This window comes from Aplysia californica, unplaced genomic scaffold, assembly GCF_000002075.1.
Source record: "Aplysia californica isolate F4 #8 unplaced genomic scaffold, AplCal3.0 scaffold00022, whole genome shotgun sequence".
NCBI classification, from domain to species: domain Eukaryota; kingdom Metazoa; phylum Mollusca; class Gastropoda; order Aplysiida; family Aplysiidae; genus Aplysia; species Aplysia californica.
In genome coordinates, this window is record NW_004797292.1 from 92,565 (window position 1) to 110,035 (window position 17,471).

A 17,471-nucleotide genomic window follows, 5' to 3' on the forward strand; every position below is an offset into this window, starting at 1 on the left:
CACACTCTCTCTCTCTCTCTCTCTCTCCCCATATTTTTCTTAATAAAAATGTTATCTTTATCAGAGAGGGATCGTTTACTCGTGAGAGATTGATACATAATTATAACTTATTGGATCTGCACGTACTTTTACCGGAAATATTATTCCTGCCGTTAGTATTTCATAATTATGGGAAGCCAGATGGCTTGAAACCTATTAAAGTTCCACATGGTGCCCAAAAACTTGGAAGGTGAAACACAACAGGAGATAAATCTGTGTGGTTTCATCGTTACAACGTATTTTGCACAGTTTTATTCAGATATGCAAGCTGTTGAGCTTAGGCTGCATAGCCAATGATGGGTGCTCTTTATAGATTATCAAATCTGGTGACATTAAGATTTGCCCGTGACAATAATGACAGCGGACTTATGTAGAAATAACATTAATTGATAAACAATTCTCATTGTAAGTATAGAAGCCCTTGTCATCCACCAGATTTTATTGCTTTGAATGAAATACACAATCTGAGGTGAGTAAGCTTTTTGACTGGTGAAAAACATTTTGCTGAGTGTAGAATTACAGGGTATTCCGAGAGGAATTTTACCGTGACGTAGATAGCTGTTCCGTGACTGTTTTATTTTAAGAATCCCCCCTCCCCCTTTAGACCCCCCTGGCTTAGGTACCACGGTTCCCCTGATAAACTTCTTTGAAGTGTTTTTTCCCATGATTTTCTACCTTCACGCCCAACATACACACAGGTTCCCCTCATATTATTACTGACTTGTAACCATAGGTGGCTCTTCTGAGAGGATGAACAGGTTGACACAAACTTAACTTAGTATTTGAGTGCATTAAATACGCAGCTTGCTCTGTATGCTTCCCGGGAAGCCGAGAATGTTTTCTGAATGTTCCATGGTCTTCTGGGGATGTAATAGCTGCAAAGCGCACAGAGTATGCTGCAGATCGTTGATATAATTTGTCTTTATGCCATTATATTTAATTTTGTTATTATTAAAACTCTAGTGCCTTTCAAAATGGAGAACATTGTGAAGAAACAATGGTCAGTCATGCTGCTCCTGGTACTACTCACCCTTACCTCTTCTATGGCTCTGCCCGCTCGCCTATCAAGGGCCAGTGGTGGCGTCAGAGAAGCAAGGAGCGCCAGTAGCTCTGACGTCAGTGATGAGTCACCCAAGGGGCGACACAATATAGGGGACGTCTGCCCCAAAGGCACAACAGAAGAAATTTTCGATGACGAAGAAGGCGGCATCGTTGCTTATTGCTTACCAGATCTACTGGACACCGTGTACTCTTCAAGCTTCGGTATGCCTCAGTTCTCGCCGAGGAAGATGTGGTTTGCGAGAAAGCTCTACCACCAGCTACATTTCGGTGGTCAGTTATCGGACAGGCAGATCAAGTATGCTGCTGATTCCGGGTTCAAGAGTGTTGTGTCTATCTTCGAACACGACGCAACCTTTGACAACCTGGGCAAACAACTCACGCCGTCTTCAGAGGAGGAGAGGAGGTTAGTGGAAGATGTGGCTGGGATGAAGTATTTCGAACTTTTACCTAAGGGTCAAGGAGGGGACTGGTTTAAAGTGAGCTCAGTAGAGAAAATGACTCGCGTTTACGAACAGCTTGAATTCCCGGCCCTACTTCACTGTCAAAGGGGCGTTTCTGTGGTATTTTTGACCCTCATGTACTACGCCAACCAAACCATCCATGATCCAAACTTTGAGCCGAAAGTTGACATCCGTAGCTTTTACTCTATCACAAGAAAACTCGGGTTAGATTTCCTTAGCACTTTTAAAGTGGCCACGCAAACAGTGGAAATGATTACGGGTGAAGAAGTTCCGGAGAGCGCCAGATCTCCCAGCGTGTCATTGGCCAACTGGTTTAACTTCTGGCCTGGCTTCCCTGTATACAACAACTGGTTCATTACCGGACAGATCAACGCCAACATGGTGAGCCAAATCAAGGCTCAGGGCTTCGTCACAGTTGTCAATGTGCGGAAAAATGTCACCACAGAGCTTGGAAAACCCTCCCAGGTTAGTAAAGGGTGCACTTTATTGCAGTTGTTTATGTTGTTGTTTATGTTTATGTTGTTGTTGTTGTTGTTGTTGTTGTTGTTATCTTCGTATCTGTTTGCTATTCCTGATTCCTCAGCAGTGACCCCGTCATCAAACCTCACCAAGCATTTCTGCAGCTCTTCTATAGCCCCCGAAGGAATTTCACCAAAGTTTGTTGGATGAAGAAGTGAGAGTTGGATATTATGGTCGTCGTCGTCGTCGTCGTCGTCGTCTTCGTCGTCATCGTTGTCACTGTTGATGTTGTTGTTGTTATTGTTTTTGTTGTTACTTTTAAGTGTTGTTTTGTATAGCTTCTACACTCTCTAGGCACTGACAGGTCAATGTGAAACCTGTCTGTTGTAAGAATAAGAAAAATGGAGAAGAAAGAATTGAAGGCAGAGACAGTAAACAAAAAATAAATACCTCACCTGGACACTTTAGCCAAAAAAGGAACATGTATGTGAATCTACATTAAGAGGTGTTGCACATAGTGTCAGTGTTTTTATGGACTTATCTTTTATCCCCTCACTCCATCGGGGACTTACCGGGTGGTTGGAGGGCGCCACTGGAAGGTCCTACTTCGTAACTTTCCCCCTGTTGTTTCTGTTTGATTGTCTCAATTTTTCCAAGCACTAAACGACCATTATTGCGTCGTTGTGCTTCTCTCTACTCAAACAAACATCAGGGACTCATTATGTTCTGTTTTCAAAAGGACTTGGTGTGGATTTGACAAAGTCCGAAGTACAATTTCCATAACTAGATCTATGAACTGCCAGCTAATGAATGCCGCAAGCTGTCAAGCTGGCTTTCGATCTTGATTATTCATGAAAGCCGTAGTCTTGCCAAATCTCAGTACTTAAATTCATAGTGCAAACAGTTTTTGGACAGCTGATAAGGATGCAGGGATTTTTGGCGCTACATCTAATTAATGATAATCTTTTTTTTAAAAAACCGGGTTCAAAGCTGCAAGTGCAAGCACAGATACGTTTGGAAATAATACAAATAACAGTAAACTGTTGCTGGGCCGTGGTGAAATCAGTCGCTCGTCTAAATTATATAAAAATCGAAAAAAGAAAGCATTGTGGGTCAATTTTTATCGATTTGGAAAAAAAATGGTCCCAATAACTTTTAGGTCAATCTTAAACACATGCCGGTGTGGATTTTCTGAAAATTTTGATCAAAGACAGAAAAAAAGTAAATTTGAAGATTGAAGAGACTTGAAAATCACTTAGCTTAGGAGGCCATTTTCTCGCTAATTTTGCCTCTGACACCAGGGGACCCCCACCCCCTTCAATTGCAAATATCTCGACGTGTATTCAAGACAAATGGATACTTTTTCATCGAAAGCAAGACACATATGTGAGGCAACGTGATGGAATCAGGCTCTCGTCAAAATAATTAAAGTGAAGAAACTTGCTTTTTCTGCAGATTTGTGAACTTTTATCAAATTTTTTTTTGGGCTCAACACCTTTCATGCCCATTAAAGACCGCATTTCTCTGCGGATTTTTTCTGAAAAACGTTGATTAAAGGCACAAAAAATGTAAATTTTCAGTTACCACTGACTCTTAAGCTAAGAAAATAACTAATCTTTGGCGGCCGTTTTCTCACTAATTTTACCTCTGAAAACAGGTGACCCCCACCTCCCTCTTTCGCAAATATCTCGACTAGTATTCAAGATAAATGGGTATTTTTTTCATCCAAATAAAGACGGGCGAATAAGCTTTAAGATGATACCAATAACTTTACATGCCCAAAAATTGACGAGAGCCTGATTCCTCCACGCTGCCTCACATATTATACCAATAAATCCATAATATATGCCCAAACTTTGACGGGCACCTGATTTCACTGTGTCGCGACACACGTTATTTCAATGGTGTAGTGAATTGTTGCAGTAGAGCAGTTCACTAGCCTAGGGTGACAGCACTAACGGACTAACGGAACGTCTGGAGAGTTCCCCTTAGAACGGACTTATGCATCAGTAATCTGAGTCACTACCTTGGTGAATAACACGCCTGGATTTACTCCGAGTCTGTGACTGACATCAAAGTCTCTCTTGAAAGGCGCCTTTGGCACCATTTTCCTGTCACTTCACCCCATCTCCACACAACCCTTGCCCCCCCCCCTCCCCCTTTTCCCACATTTCATGGAGTTAATCTAAAAATCTAACATGTCTCAGACTGAATCGCAAAATGTACGTCAAGTTCACGCTTGTGTTGTAATTGTAAATGAGTACTGATCACTTCTTATTGGCAGTCTATTCCTAATAATAGTACGTCACAATCGAAATGATATAATCAAAGCGAGAAATACATCCGGTACCCTTAAAGGTTTACCAACGTACAGAATGTAAACCAAAAATGTATTGCCCGGGAATGACATGTTGTTCCCGCCTACGTTTAAAGTGTATGTATTTTGTAACCATTGTAGCATTATTATTTTTTTTGAAATCTTTTTTAAAGGAATCAGTGGAGCTGATTAACATAATATCCGGGACCCCGACCTATGGAAACTCTACCTTCCCTTCGCGCCAGTCGCCGTCAGGTCTTCAGAGGAGCATCATTGATCAATCAAGACCCGAAGATTACGTCAGCAGTTCTGCAGCAGCCAACTACGAGTCCTCAAATGCAGAAGAATTCGGCGATTCGGTTGGCTACAACCAAGAAAGAGAAAGGACTGCGGTCATCGCAGCGGGCTTGGAGTACAAGAATCTGCCACTAGGTGAATAAATAACAAATGAAAACTGCCAGTTTAGTTGAAGGTCTACCGCACTTCGGCGGAATTTACTGAATGTCCCACCCACTGCCAACTCTTTATACACATGTGCAGTATAAGGCATTGACCACAGTTTACTGTGATCTAGCGTAGGATTAATGCCTCCTGAGTCTCCACAACGCCGGGGGCATTTAGATCAGAGGTGTTACTCAGTTGGAATGTGCAGGTGAGTGGATTGTTTTATTTTGGGGGTGTCGTTAAGAACAAAAACTTAGCGGTGGTTAATGGCAACACCAAGTGATCAGACAGAACAATTTTTTAAAAATCAGGAACCCCACACCTACATCCTTCCGCTCCCCCCACCCTCCCTGACAAACTATAGCTATAGTTAAAACATAACAATGCAGTAATAAAAGTGAACATGGAGCTGTTATTTATTTTTTGAAACGGCTGAAATATTGCAGCTAGTTTTTGTGGCCAAACGACACCTTCTTCCCGTCACCAATTCCTTCCCTTTTCACCCCCGTCCCACTCCGACCCCCCCCCCCTTCCCCCACTCGGAGGCCCACTCCCCCTCCCAACCTCCACCCCCAACCATTCCTCTTGCAGGAACGTACTTTTACTCCAAGACCTGCTTCATTACTCAATTCTCGGGTATGGCAGGGAATGGGTTAAAAGCTGCTTCTTGTAGGCAATCCCAATACTTTTGTGGGCATCTGTGAATGGTTTCGGATTGAGGAGCACCTTGTAACAGCAAAAAGGAGTAAAAACTTTATAAAGTTTTTATGTCATGTTCAGATTCGCTGTCATTGTAACTATCCTGCAAATTATTATTTCAATGTTTACCATTGTTCTCCGAGGCTTCGTACCTGTTTGCTATTCTTCAGCAATGACACAATCATCAAACCTCACTAAGCACTTCTGTAGCCCCCCCCCCCCCCCCACCCCCCTCCCCGATGCTGGGATTTTACCAAATTTAGTTGAAGAAGGGAGAAGTCAGCAAACAACTTGGTGTTACCGATCTGTCAAACCTCTCCTCAGTGCTGCTCACAGTATCCTCCACAATTCAGTAATGTACTTCAACACGATACTGCGTTAAATGGGACAAAAGCTGCCGTCTGTACCTGCTTTGAAAGTCAGCGGGAAGGATCTGATTCTCTCTCCCCAGTTTATCATTCGCCCACCAAATGAAATTTCCTGCTGCGTTTAGAGAAGCTTCAAAGTCATCTCGTGAGACTTCAATGTTGGATAGCAACTCTTTCACGCTATGCACAGTGAACAAGTCCAGTTGAACAGTTTGCATATTAAAATTTGAACTTTGAAAGCGTTGTTGTGTCGGAGAACTCATCGATTCACTTTGCACGAAGAGAACGATTTCAAAATTTTGGAAATTGTAATTGTATCCTTCCACTTTAACCAAAACGGCTGCTTTTGCAGCTGTCAGCAGGCGAGTGTGGCGTTAAGACTGGTCTTTCACGAAAAGCGCCCCAATTGGGCTGCTAAATCAATAACTGAAAATCCTTTTCAAGGCATCATTTGACCACCACCTAATAGTTTCGCCGATTGTTCCCAACCGTTTCATTGTTGTGGAGTATCTACTCCAGATGTTCAAACGCCGGTAAGATTTCCGAAACAATATTGTAAGTGTCATTTATCAGTGACAATAACGATGTACTGGTCACCAAAATGCATAATATGTAGCTTCCGTAGCAACGAGATTGAATAAATGACATGAATGCAATGCAGCTTAATGCACAAAACATAATTCAGCTGCATTGGAGTCTCGTTCGATAGCAGACTACTGAAGCCTGCATGTTTGCTGTACTGTAAAGAAATTGCGTTTCTAACACATTGCTCTTGACGTCAGTCCTAGTACATCTTCAGACACAAAATGCGCAAAAACTTCGTCAGTCGTTTCTTCGCACTTCACAACGCTCTCTCAGACCCCCACCCCCTTCAATTGCAAATATCTCGACGTCTACTCAAGACAGATGGATACTTTTTCATCAAAAGCAAGAAAATGTTCTACCAATAACTCAATAACTCCATAATATGTGCCCAAAACTTGACGGGCACCTGATTCCACTGTGTCGTGACACGGTTTATTTCAATGGTGTAGTGAATTGTTGCAACAGAGCAGTTCTCATAATTACATGTAGTAGACTTTCAACAGTATTGATCATTGGCCAGTTTGACGTTCCATTGGTTGTATTCTATTTGTTCGAAGTTTTGTTCAGAATAGCGCCCTTTAACATGGGCCTTTTCTTTTTCCTTTAAAGAACCCTGTACCATGGTCGATCTCTTCACTGTCAAATAAGGTGTTTAAGCTGCCTCTTCATGACAGCCTCTGCAGCTCTGGTCCTTCTTACAATTTTGAATAAGGTCGAGTTTGATGACGTCCGTAGCAAAACGTTAGAAACGCTGGATTGTTGCTGTTTGACCAAAGGTAGCATTCTCCTTGAAATCTTGAAATATCAGCAGTCTTTAGCGGCTGTACACAATTACGTGAATAAGTGGGGTGGCAATTTTTTAAACTTTTTGTCCAACAAAGCACGCATTTTCTGGCAAATACCCACAGGCTAGTTCGTTTTCTCTCTCCCCTCCCCCACCCCCACCCCCTGTACACACACACACACACACACACACACACGTACACACACACACACACACACACACACACACACACACACACACACACACACACACACACTTGTTTTTTTTCCTCTGTAGTAATGAAAGGTACAAAACAACCATCTCTCTGCTACATTTTTTTTCCACAAGTAGCTTCCCTTGTTTCTGAGCGCAGTCCGGATTTTATTCCTTTTCTTTTGCTTTCCTCTGGTTAAAAAAAAAAAATATATATATCTAGATCTATATAATAAATAAACTGCTGAAAAGTATGTCTAAGAAAAAGTTACAAAATTTACTTATCGATTTTTATTGTTGACATTTTTAGTCTCACTATGCCCAAAGGGATTGGTGGTCTTTTTCAAACGGTACACAAAATTATATCTTCACCGCAATCTACTTCCCTTCTCTGTTCTTTCTTGACCTTTCAACTCAGGAAACGAAAGTTGAAGATAAACACAAAAGTGTCACAGTGAGACAGATAACAGGCGAACGACACGACACGGTCACACAGATGTGTTTTCCCACCCTCTTTTTCTCTTTATAATACTGGTCAAGTAAACTTCGGTCTTCTTTTAAGGAGACATGCTGTATTCCTGAAACATAAGGAAGGTTGTGCAATATTCGTTTCTTCTTCAGTGGAAGTGGAAGATTACAACTGGCACAGATTGAATAATCCTATTGAAGTATTATTGGTATTAGATAAAGGCTGCTAGATCTATATAACGTGAACATAATTGTAATTCTAGATATCTAGATCTCTAGTATTACTATTAGTAGCAGGCTATTACTATAATTAAGTTAGACTAGATGTAGATCTATTAATAAATAGCGCCTTTATTACCTTTAATTTGAATAGAAAGTAAAAATGTATAGAATATAGGATACCTACTATAAAAATGAAGTGACTAGATTTCTACTTCTCCGAACGTTTGGGAAAATTAAGTTGAACTTTATTTCTCCGAATAGTTTCCGATCTCGAGATTTTTTTGGTTATTTGCGGGATTTAGGTGACATCCTTTCATTCTGCCGTTCTGCGAGGACTGGGAAGAAAGCATTTTTTTTACACCGAATTCAGTTTCTAGATCTGCTAAAGATTTTTAACATGTCTTGTATAATACCCAGATACTTCAGTTGTGGTTGGGGCAACGTTCGGACTATACTTCATTTGAAAATGTACCTTCAAAAGGTACTGCGAGAAAACAAGACTGATCGACCTTGGCAGTAGTAGTAACCTATTTTGCGTTTAGTCCACCAGCAAAAACTGAAATCCTTTTATGTAAAAAAAAATCCCCCCCCCCCCCTGTCCACACCTTACACACACGCCGACACACACACACGCCGACACACACACACACACACCCACACACATGCTCACTCACACACACACACACACACACACACACACACACACACACACACACACACACACACGGGCCACTCCATTCGCTTTTATTATCAACAAATCTCGAGAACGGAAACCGTTCGGATATAAATTAAATAGAGTTCAAGTTTATGTTCCCGAACGTTCGAAGAAATAGAGCCGGCCTACTATAAAAGCGTGCGATCTTTCTTAAAATACAGTGAAACCTGTGTAAAACGGCCTCCAGTTGAGCCATTGTCAAGGAGTGGCCATATAATGTTTACTGTAACACAGATGGCGGTCTTAGGCAGGACTGATCAAAATAAAGAAAGCAAATCATTCTCTTCCGAGGTCCAAACCGAGGCTTATCTTGGGCTTTAGATTGCCGTAAAGGCTAATTCAAAAGAGTAAATTGTTTTCTTTTGAAAAAGGGTGGTGGGTGGTGTAAGAAAGGGTTTTATTTTGTGTCACTGTTCCGTTGCAAGGGTAAAATAAACTAAATATTATGTAAGTAAGACGAAAACCGAGTGCCATTGTTAAACAATGCGACTGAACGTAGAACGACGCAAATTATTTTTAGGTAAGGCTACCATTTTGCGTGACGTCAGACCGGGATACTCCTCCCATCACGTGTTTAATCTAAATATTATAGCCAACCCCATGGCACCATAGATCGTGCATACAGTAGTAGAGAATCTTTGATGGCACGACGCCTTGGCAAGATGCGATGTTTTTCCAGGAATACCGGTAATGTGATATTATGATGCGGTGCTCCGATGATGCTGCTGTTTATCTCTTAACTGCGCATTGTTTATCGATCTGGGGGAGGGGGGTAATCTTCCTTCGACTTTACAGCAATTTGCGCGCGCTTTATTGTCTTTACGTTTATCGTGTTTCAATTTCAAGTATCAGCGTTCTTACTGTTCTGAGCATCAACGTTCTAAGCGATCTTCTATCATGTCCAAGTACCGGAATTTCGAAATGTTACTAACATACCAGAAACATTGTAACCAATCAGAGCATGGCTGACGGGCTGCAGTTAGCCGCAAGTGTGAAATTTTAACATGCGAAACACATCGATATGGATAATACATCAAGACACCGCCCCAACATGTCATTCTATGCGGTATCTCCAAAGATCAAGTAGTAGTAGTAGAGAATCTTTGGTATCTCCACGATCTTTTAAAAATAGTCTGTGTTGACATCACGTAAAATTAGCAGCCATTCAGGCAGGTGCATCCTTCTACGTTTAGCTGCATGTTGGTAAAACAAACACCCGGGTCGCCACCACTCGGAGAACAAGCAACGCTTCTGTTGCAAGTTCACGTCAACGTCCATTACATTACTTTGTTACAGATTAGGCAAACAAACAGTGACCAGTCACCTCACATACAATTTGTGCATGAGTTGTGGGCAGGGCTTTTATAGGTTATGACGGATCATGCTACCCTCACAAGTAGTTGAAAATTTATTGTTAGGCCTACCCAATTGTCTATTTGGGTTAAAACATTCTTTGGAGGGACTAACAATAGTGACAGGTGAATGAATTATAGCGGCCCGTCCACCGTGTGAGAGGCCGATTCAAAATTTTTGACAAAGCGTCAGGCAATGAGTGACCACACCTGACCGCCTGAGAGGCAGGTAAATTTGGCTGTGGGTGGAAAAAATAAGGAGGCTGCGGCCGCGTTTGACAGGTGACCGTTTTACACAGTTAAATTATAGGAAACGCAAGGAGGGGAATGGAAAGTGGCCGTTTGTATAGGTGGCCGTATTATACAGGTGACCATCATGGCAGGTTCGACTGCATGTTAATTACTTTTGTAGTATAAAAATTTATTTCCGATATTGTTTGCTTGTAACGAAAAGCATGATAACATAGAAGAAAATATGTATGTGACACTTTTGGTAGTTTATGTAGGCCGACGGCTGCGTCTATTCGGACACTGTCCATTTAAGCTCCCTTGTATATTCGAAATGTGTGTCTTTCTATGCTTGCATGAATACAACACCGTACATTGTAGGTCTTTTTCTTTTTGAGAATGATATGCTTCTCTTTCTTTTTGGACCAATGAATCTTTGCAGTTTGCATAAAATTGCATTCTATTTTTCTATTATAATAGAATAATGAAAACCAATTGTGGTTTTTTCATTTCTTGGCGTAAATCGACGTGCAATACATGTTTTGAAGGAGGCAAAATTGTTCTGTAGAAGGATTGTGTCTGTGTCTGAATAGACACTGTGCAGGCCGACAACATAAAGTTTGTTAGGAGGAATGTTGACTGAGGACTGGATGTATTCTGAGTCACTCTGACGATTCCTAATTACTGTGTGGTTGTTCAGTAACACTCAACTGAGTTCAAAAATTGTATTCAACAGTTGTTCTTTGCCCTTCTTTATTTGAGGGTGAGGGGGTGGGGGTTGTTGTGAGATAAGAGAATATGTGAGTCTTTGCAAGAACTTGGCACTCCTAATATGTCAGAGGTCAAAAATTAAGATTACAAAGAAATGAACTGCATTCTTTCTGTTCTAGATAGTTGTTACTGTAACATTTGAGGTGCTCAGCTCATAAGGCTAACTCAATTTGTTTTTGCCTCCTTTTAGTTTCTTTTGCTGGTTGCTGAATATTGACTGATGGTAACACTGACAGTGCTTCAAGATGATGAGAAATATTTGTGTGTCTTCAGTTTCGAAATCCATCGAGTTTGCTTGGTTTCTCCTTATCCAAGCTGTTTTCATCAACTCCCAGAGTCTGAAAGATATACCTTCAGTCTTTCCTCATAGACTCAATTCACCAGGATTAAATGCCCAAAAGAAAGTTTGGTGGGCTAAAGAAATCACTCCAGATTTCCATGTGTGTGGAAGGCTTTCAGATCGGCAAATAAAATATGCTGCAGATGCAGGATTTAAAAGTGTTCTGTCCCTTTTTACATACCCTGCTGGGGACCCCCCAGGAAGCTTTGGTGGAGACTACTTGCCTGTTACTGTCGCAGAAAAGGTTATTGTAGAAGAAGTAGCTGGGCTCCAGTTTATTGCTCTGCTTGAACCAATGGATGAATGGGCCAGTGTGGAAGCAGTGGAGAAATTTACTGCCATCGAGCCTACTTTGAAGAAGCCTGCACTTCTTCATTGTGATCGTGGTTACACAATTGCTTTTGTGACTTTATTGTATATGGCTAATCAGACACGCTACAATCCAGATTTTCAACCAAAGATTCGCTCAAAGGAGTTTTATGAAATCACTGCTTCCATGGGTTTAGACTTTCTCCAGAGAATACCAATGGAAACAGTGTCTGAAATTACTGGTGAGCCTATTCCAGATATAAATGATAAGTCACTCCCAAGAGCCAATTTTGAGCCGGAGGATTGGTTAGATTACTGGTTTGCTCATCCAGTGTATAAAAATTGGTTTGTCGCTGGTCAAATAACCAAGTCTCATTTATCGCCTTTGGAAGAATTTGGATACAAAAGTGTTGTGAATATAAGGGAAGGTATGACGTACAAAGGGAAGCCTAGTCAGGAGGAAGTGAATCTTTTGAATATCAGAGACAGGACTGGTACGTATGGGGATGCTCAAACAGCACCACGACAGTCTGAGGAACGGCTGAAAGAAACTCTGATCAACGAACACTTTTCAAATTCTTTTATAAGTGAAAAATCAACCAAGAATTATGAGAACATTAACGAAGACGAATTTGGAGATATTATTGGCTATAATGAAGACATTGAAAAGAAAGCATTTGAAGACAGCGGATTGAAGTACTACCATATTCCCCTTGACAGTAAGACATTTTGTTTTTGTTGCTTCTTTAGAATTGGGTGAATTTTTCAGGTGTTAAAGATGCGCTTTATAGCAACAATTTTTTGGTGTTTTTGTTTTGCTCTGTTGTATTGTCCTTATAAAAAAGTAATAATTTTCCTTTATATTTGCAACAGGTGTTTGTTTTATTGTAGTAGAAGTTTTACAGCTCTTGCAACACAGTATAAAAGTCAAATAAGTGCCGAAGAGTAGAGGTATTACAAGAGAGTAACAAGCACAAAAAAGGAGGGGAGTAAAGGATGGTAAATGTTTGATAAGAAAGAAGGAGCAAATGGCACCAGAGCACACATACCAACCGCCCACTAATACTAATTCAGGTGTTAAAAGTGAAAATAGAGTGAAAACTAGTTATAATCCTCATCACCGAGACCAAATATTAGAAAAAAGTAAAAAGAGACGAAGAGAGGATGATAAAAAATAATGACAGTCACACCTGTCCAAGGTGATGACCCATTGTTGAGAAGAAAAGTGTTCATAGACCGGTGGTCATCTTAGACAGTGTCATTTTATTAAATTAGAAAAAAAAAGCACAAGTGGGAAGTGGTTGTTCGCACAGGTGGTCGTTGCAGCAGGTTTGACTGCAGTAACAATTTTCTGTAAATTACATATATCACCTATTATAGTTTATGAATTGGAACTTAAAATTATACTTTTAAGACTTGTAGACTGTATTTTAATAAGAAAAAATAGCTTTAAGGATATGGATTAAATGTTAGTGTTAGCCCTAAAACAGCTAAAAATATCATACTTTTGGCAAGTTTTTAAAATGTTTTAAGCTCAGAAAGCAAAATTTTTCAGGAGAGAGGAAAGACTGGTTTCATAGATTGTTAAGAATTGTATTTGTATCTTTTCTTGTCTTTTTAAGCATAAATTAGAGTTTGAATTTCAACTAAATATTTCTCTTGAACATGCTACCGAGACCACATATACATGTATTACAAAACTGCTAAAGAAAAAAAACACATAATTTGGCGTTTAGTATATATATATATTTGAACATCTGTCTGACGATATTATCTTATTCATTTCTTTTGCTCCAGCTGTCTTGTATGGATTATTGAGCTTGATTTTAGAACAGACAGTTGTAAATTTTCTGCTTCCTGAGCATTTTCAACTTTGTCAAATCTTTGCAAGCATGTAAACTTACTGTCATTGTACCTTGAATCATTTGAAACAGCTTTGAAATTATTTGTTCATATTATATGGTTGTTTCACTTATCCATATTCCAAAATTTTTTCATTGATTTATTTTTGTTTGGAGAAATATCAATCTTATATTATGCTGCAATAGATTCTTTGAAATGTGGCTTAGATCATTATATAAATATATAGCATTAATAGGATAGATTTTCACAGACTGCTGTTTTGACATTGCCTCCTTTTTCCTTTCCTTTGCAGACAAGATGAAGGACTTTGCAACGTTTATCAAGGAAAACATGGACCAGTTGATTGAGATTAGCAAGAAAGGACCAGTTCTTGTCCATTGTGCTCGAGGATATAGAGCAGGTATTTTTGGGATGAGTGTCTTGATTTATCTGGATTATTTTATAAGCAAATGTCCACCGGTTGTGGTGTGGAGGCTATCTAAAGCAGGCATTAATAGATACCATTGGTATTTCTATATTCGGTATATTAGGTAAAAAATCCCCCACCCCCTCACCATACACACAATTAGCCCCCTCCCAAAGAGCAAAAACAAAGAAAACCTCATGTGCATTTTATTCTTAAAGGTTCGAAACAAGGGATATATGAATATAGATGGATGAAAAAAGGATTCCCTCCTTTGCTTTTCTGACACTTTTGCTGTTGATTATGGGCCAGGGATTTTCTGTTCTGAATTAACTAGTATATTGTTGTACATGTTTTAGTTTAATTAAGGCCACTTTAAATCCAGCAAAGTTAGGGGCACAAAGTCAATCAATAGCAAAGTTGGGATGTAGTGCCGTGTAGGAATCGGATGGCTTTTAATTCACAAGTATTGTACTCCGCAGACACTAGCCTGTGCACTGGACTTGTAATTTTTTGTTTGCCTTATATTGTACTGATAAGATGGTGGGGGTGGCATGTTTCGAACCTGGTATCTATTGAATGAGAAGCGAAAACCGTAACTTCAAGACTACAAGAGCCCACTCGTACGTCAGTGTCAAATTTCTCATCAGATAAGAGTTAACATAGAAGTAAGCAACAATGTATATGTTCTACATATTATGTTAGGTGATTGTAGCATGCAGTCTTTATGCTGCCTTCAGTTTTATCTCGAAGAAAAGTGAAAGTTATCATTTTTCGGGGTTTTCATTATTTAATGACTGAAAGTTGGGAGGGTGTTTCCCCCACTTTCTCTCTGTTGCACAGAATGTTCTCCCCCTTTCCAGGTGTGGTGAAAGACAAATTGCAACCAAATCTTTTCCACTTCTGGAAAATATTGATTTTTTTTTTTCTCAAGTATTAGGGAATCAGTATGTCATGGAAAAATTCCTTTGATTGATAATCTCAGAGTTTTAAAAAAAGTGTTAATAGTTTTCTTTGTTTTGTGCTCTCTGAAGGCTGCTCATCTCTGTTGTGTACAAGTTTGGGTAACCTGAGATAGACAAAACTGAGACCTTTATGTTGTTAGTTCATAAATTTTCCGTTAATCAAAAACCCAGAGGAACTGAATTCTGAAAGTAAGAAGAGGAGAACTAATATTCTTAGGGTTAAAAGGTATATATGTAGGTACAGCGTAACAATTATATTTTTGTCATTCTTTCAGTTTTGCATTTTTTGTTTCAACTCCTCAGCAATGGTGGCTGTTTTGGCATCAGCTGTGCAATATGACCTCACCATTGACTGGGCCTTGCAGAGACTGAAAGAGATGGGAATGGGCATATCAGCAGAATCTCACCCTCATATTTACGATGTCTATAAGGAACTGCTACCATCAAGACAGCGGGTAGAATTATGATTTCCTACTGATAAGAATAATTCATATTTCACAAGAGAATAAAGAAATCTTTTAAAAGGAAAATAGTAAGTAAAATGGATTTGTGGTACCATAAATAAAGCTTTTGAAACTGTTATGAAGCAGTGTTGCACAATATTTAATTTGAAATATGAGGTAATTAATTTGCCCTGGAAGGAAAAATCCAGCCAAGGGAATTATGCTAGGGCCATGCAAATAATACTAATACTATGGGTTTGTCTCAAGTTTGAAGAAATCTGCTATGAGCACTATGATGAGCAGTGGAGAGTGTTCCTACCACGTTTTACCAGTATCTCTAGTCATTTAAAGTCCAGCAAGGGTTTTTGTTATTTGTCTAGAGTGACATTTATGTACTATTGAGATTTTTGTCATTGCGTTTTATAGAAATGGTAAGTTTTTTTTTAGTTAATGTCTTATTCATTGTGTAATTTTTATAGAAACTTTTTCTTTGTAAAACACAGATCATTATCACTGCTTGACTAGACCTAGGCAATTAGAAAGACAATAATTTTTAGTAAGGTCATAAAATATATCAATTTTTACAAGTAGTGAAAAAGACCATACTGTTTATTAATTACATACAGTCAAGCATGCACAAAACGAAATCGATGGAATCCTGAAATCTTTTTGCTATGGATGAATTTCACTACGTATGTGTTGCAAATGCAAAGAATATACGTTAGTTAAAAAATGCTGGTCCTGAAAATCTGTTCGCTATGCACTCGTTTTACCATGTCTCCATTTGCTATGTTGCCTGCTAACCTGTTTGTGCTTATTGTTTGTTTTCTGTGTTTGCTGCATGTCTTCAGTATAAATTTTCCAAGGGAAAGATATTTCCAGAGACTTTTTTAATACTGGACTAGGATGAAGTAATTTCTCCATATGCGAATATGTTTACCTCAAGATTGAATCAATCATTTTTGTTCCTTTGCTACTCTTTGTCTATGCTTTGACTGTTATCTTTCGAAGGTATTTTGTCTTTAGTTAATTAAATTACGCTGGGAGAGATTACGATGACTTGTGCTCAGTTTTCTAAGTGTGGCTTATAATTATCAGTAATTGTTAGTCAAGGAGAATGATTGAGGTTCAGCAACTTGAAGATGACGTTGTGGATTTATGAAAAAAAAGCCGGATTCTTTCAGTTTAAAAATTACTTCTGGAGATGATACCTTGTTTTTTATGCTATATGCTTCAGATATTTGTCAGTGCATTTTGAAGCTTTTATTTGTCAATCCGTTCTGTGTGTTTGGTGTTGTCTTAATTTTAAACAAACAATGTCTATAGTTTTCTTTTTTGATGGGCTGCGGAGTTTGAAATGGAATGTATGTTTTAAAGAGAATCAGTTCCTATACTATGTGAACTGGACATCGTTAGCTTTTTTGTTCTAGTTTTGTTCACTTGAGCCTTCTTTAAAACCTAAAATCTCAGAGCACCATTTGCTTTTTATTGCTTTCTGTACACATGACTGATATCATAACCAGAGGGTTTTTAAAGAATTACTGCTCATTTCCTCGCTTTTTTGTATATTTTTATTTGTCATTCTCTGTCATCCCCACCCCCCAATTTCCGTTAATCTTCTTATGTATTTGTTTCTAATGGTCTCAGTGGTTTAGGAAATTCTCCCAAATTTAACCATCCCATAAAGATTTCCAGACGAAATGTCAGTAAGTGGTCCTGAATTCTTCAAATATTTGTCTTCTGTGTGTTTTGAACAAGTTGTCAGATTTCACTATTCTTTACTGAGGATTGCTAAACAAAAGATTTCTATTCTATGGTGTCTAGTGTTGAGAACATTGCGTTCATTTTATGGTTACATTGTACCCAGAATTAACAGTCTTGATGATTGCTTTGCTTAGCAATAATTTTCTGCCGACCAGGCTTATTTTACTTCATAGTGAACTTTTTGCAACATTAAGGGCTTTCATAAAAATTGGATTGAA

The 17,471-nt window shown here is 39.2% G+C and overlaps 1 protein-coding gene across 5 annotated transcripts; it reads left to right on the forward strand.

Annotated features, from left to right (window-relative positions):
- Positions 1-847: 847 nt before the first annotated feature.
- LOC101857383 lies at positions 848-17,471 on the forward strand. 5 transcript variants are annotated; one of them, XM_013087818.2, is made up of 4 exons: positions 848-2,027; positions 4,512-4,770; positions 13,971-14,078; positions 15,350-17,471. In XM_013087818.2, exons 1-4 carry the CDS (start codon positions 933-935, stop codon positions 15,511-15,513), a joined length of 1,626 nt encoding a protein of 541 aa, XP_012943272.1. In that variant the 5' UTR covers positions 848-932; the 3' UTR covers positions 15,514-17,471. The 5 variants fall into 5 exon arrangements, with proteins under 5 accessions (XP_012943272.1, XP_005090861.1, XP_005090862.1 ...); XM_005090804.3 differs by lacking the exons at positions 848-2,027; positions 4,512-4,770 and adding exons at positions 7,643-8,087; positions 11,357-12,534; XM_005090805.3 differs by lacking the exons at positions 848-2,027; positions 4,512-4,770 and adding exons at positions 7,643-8,078; positions 11,357-12,534.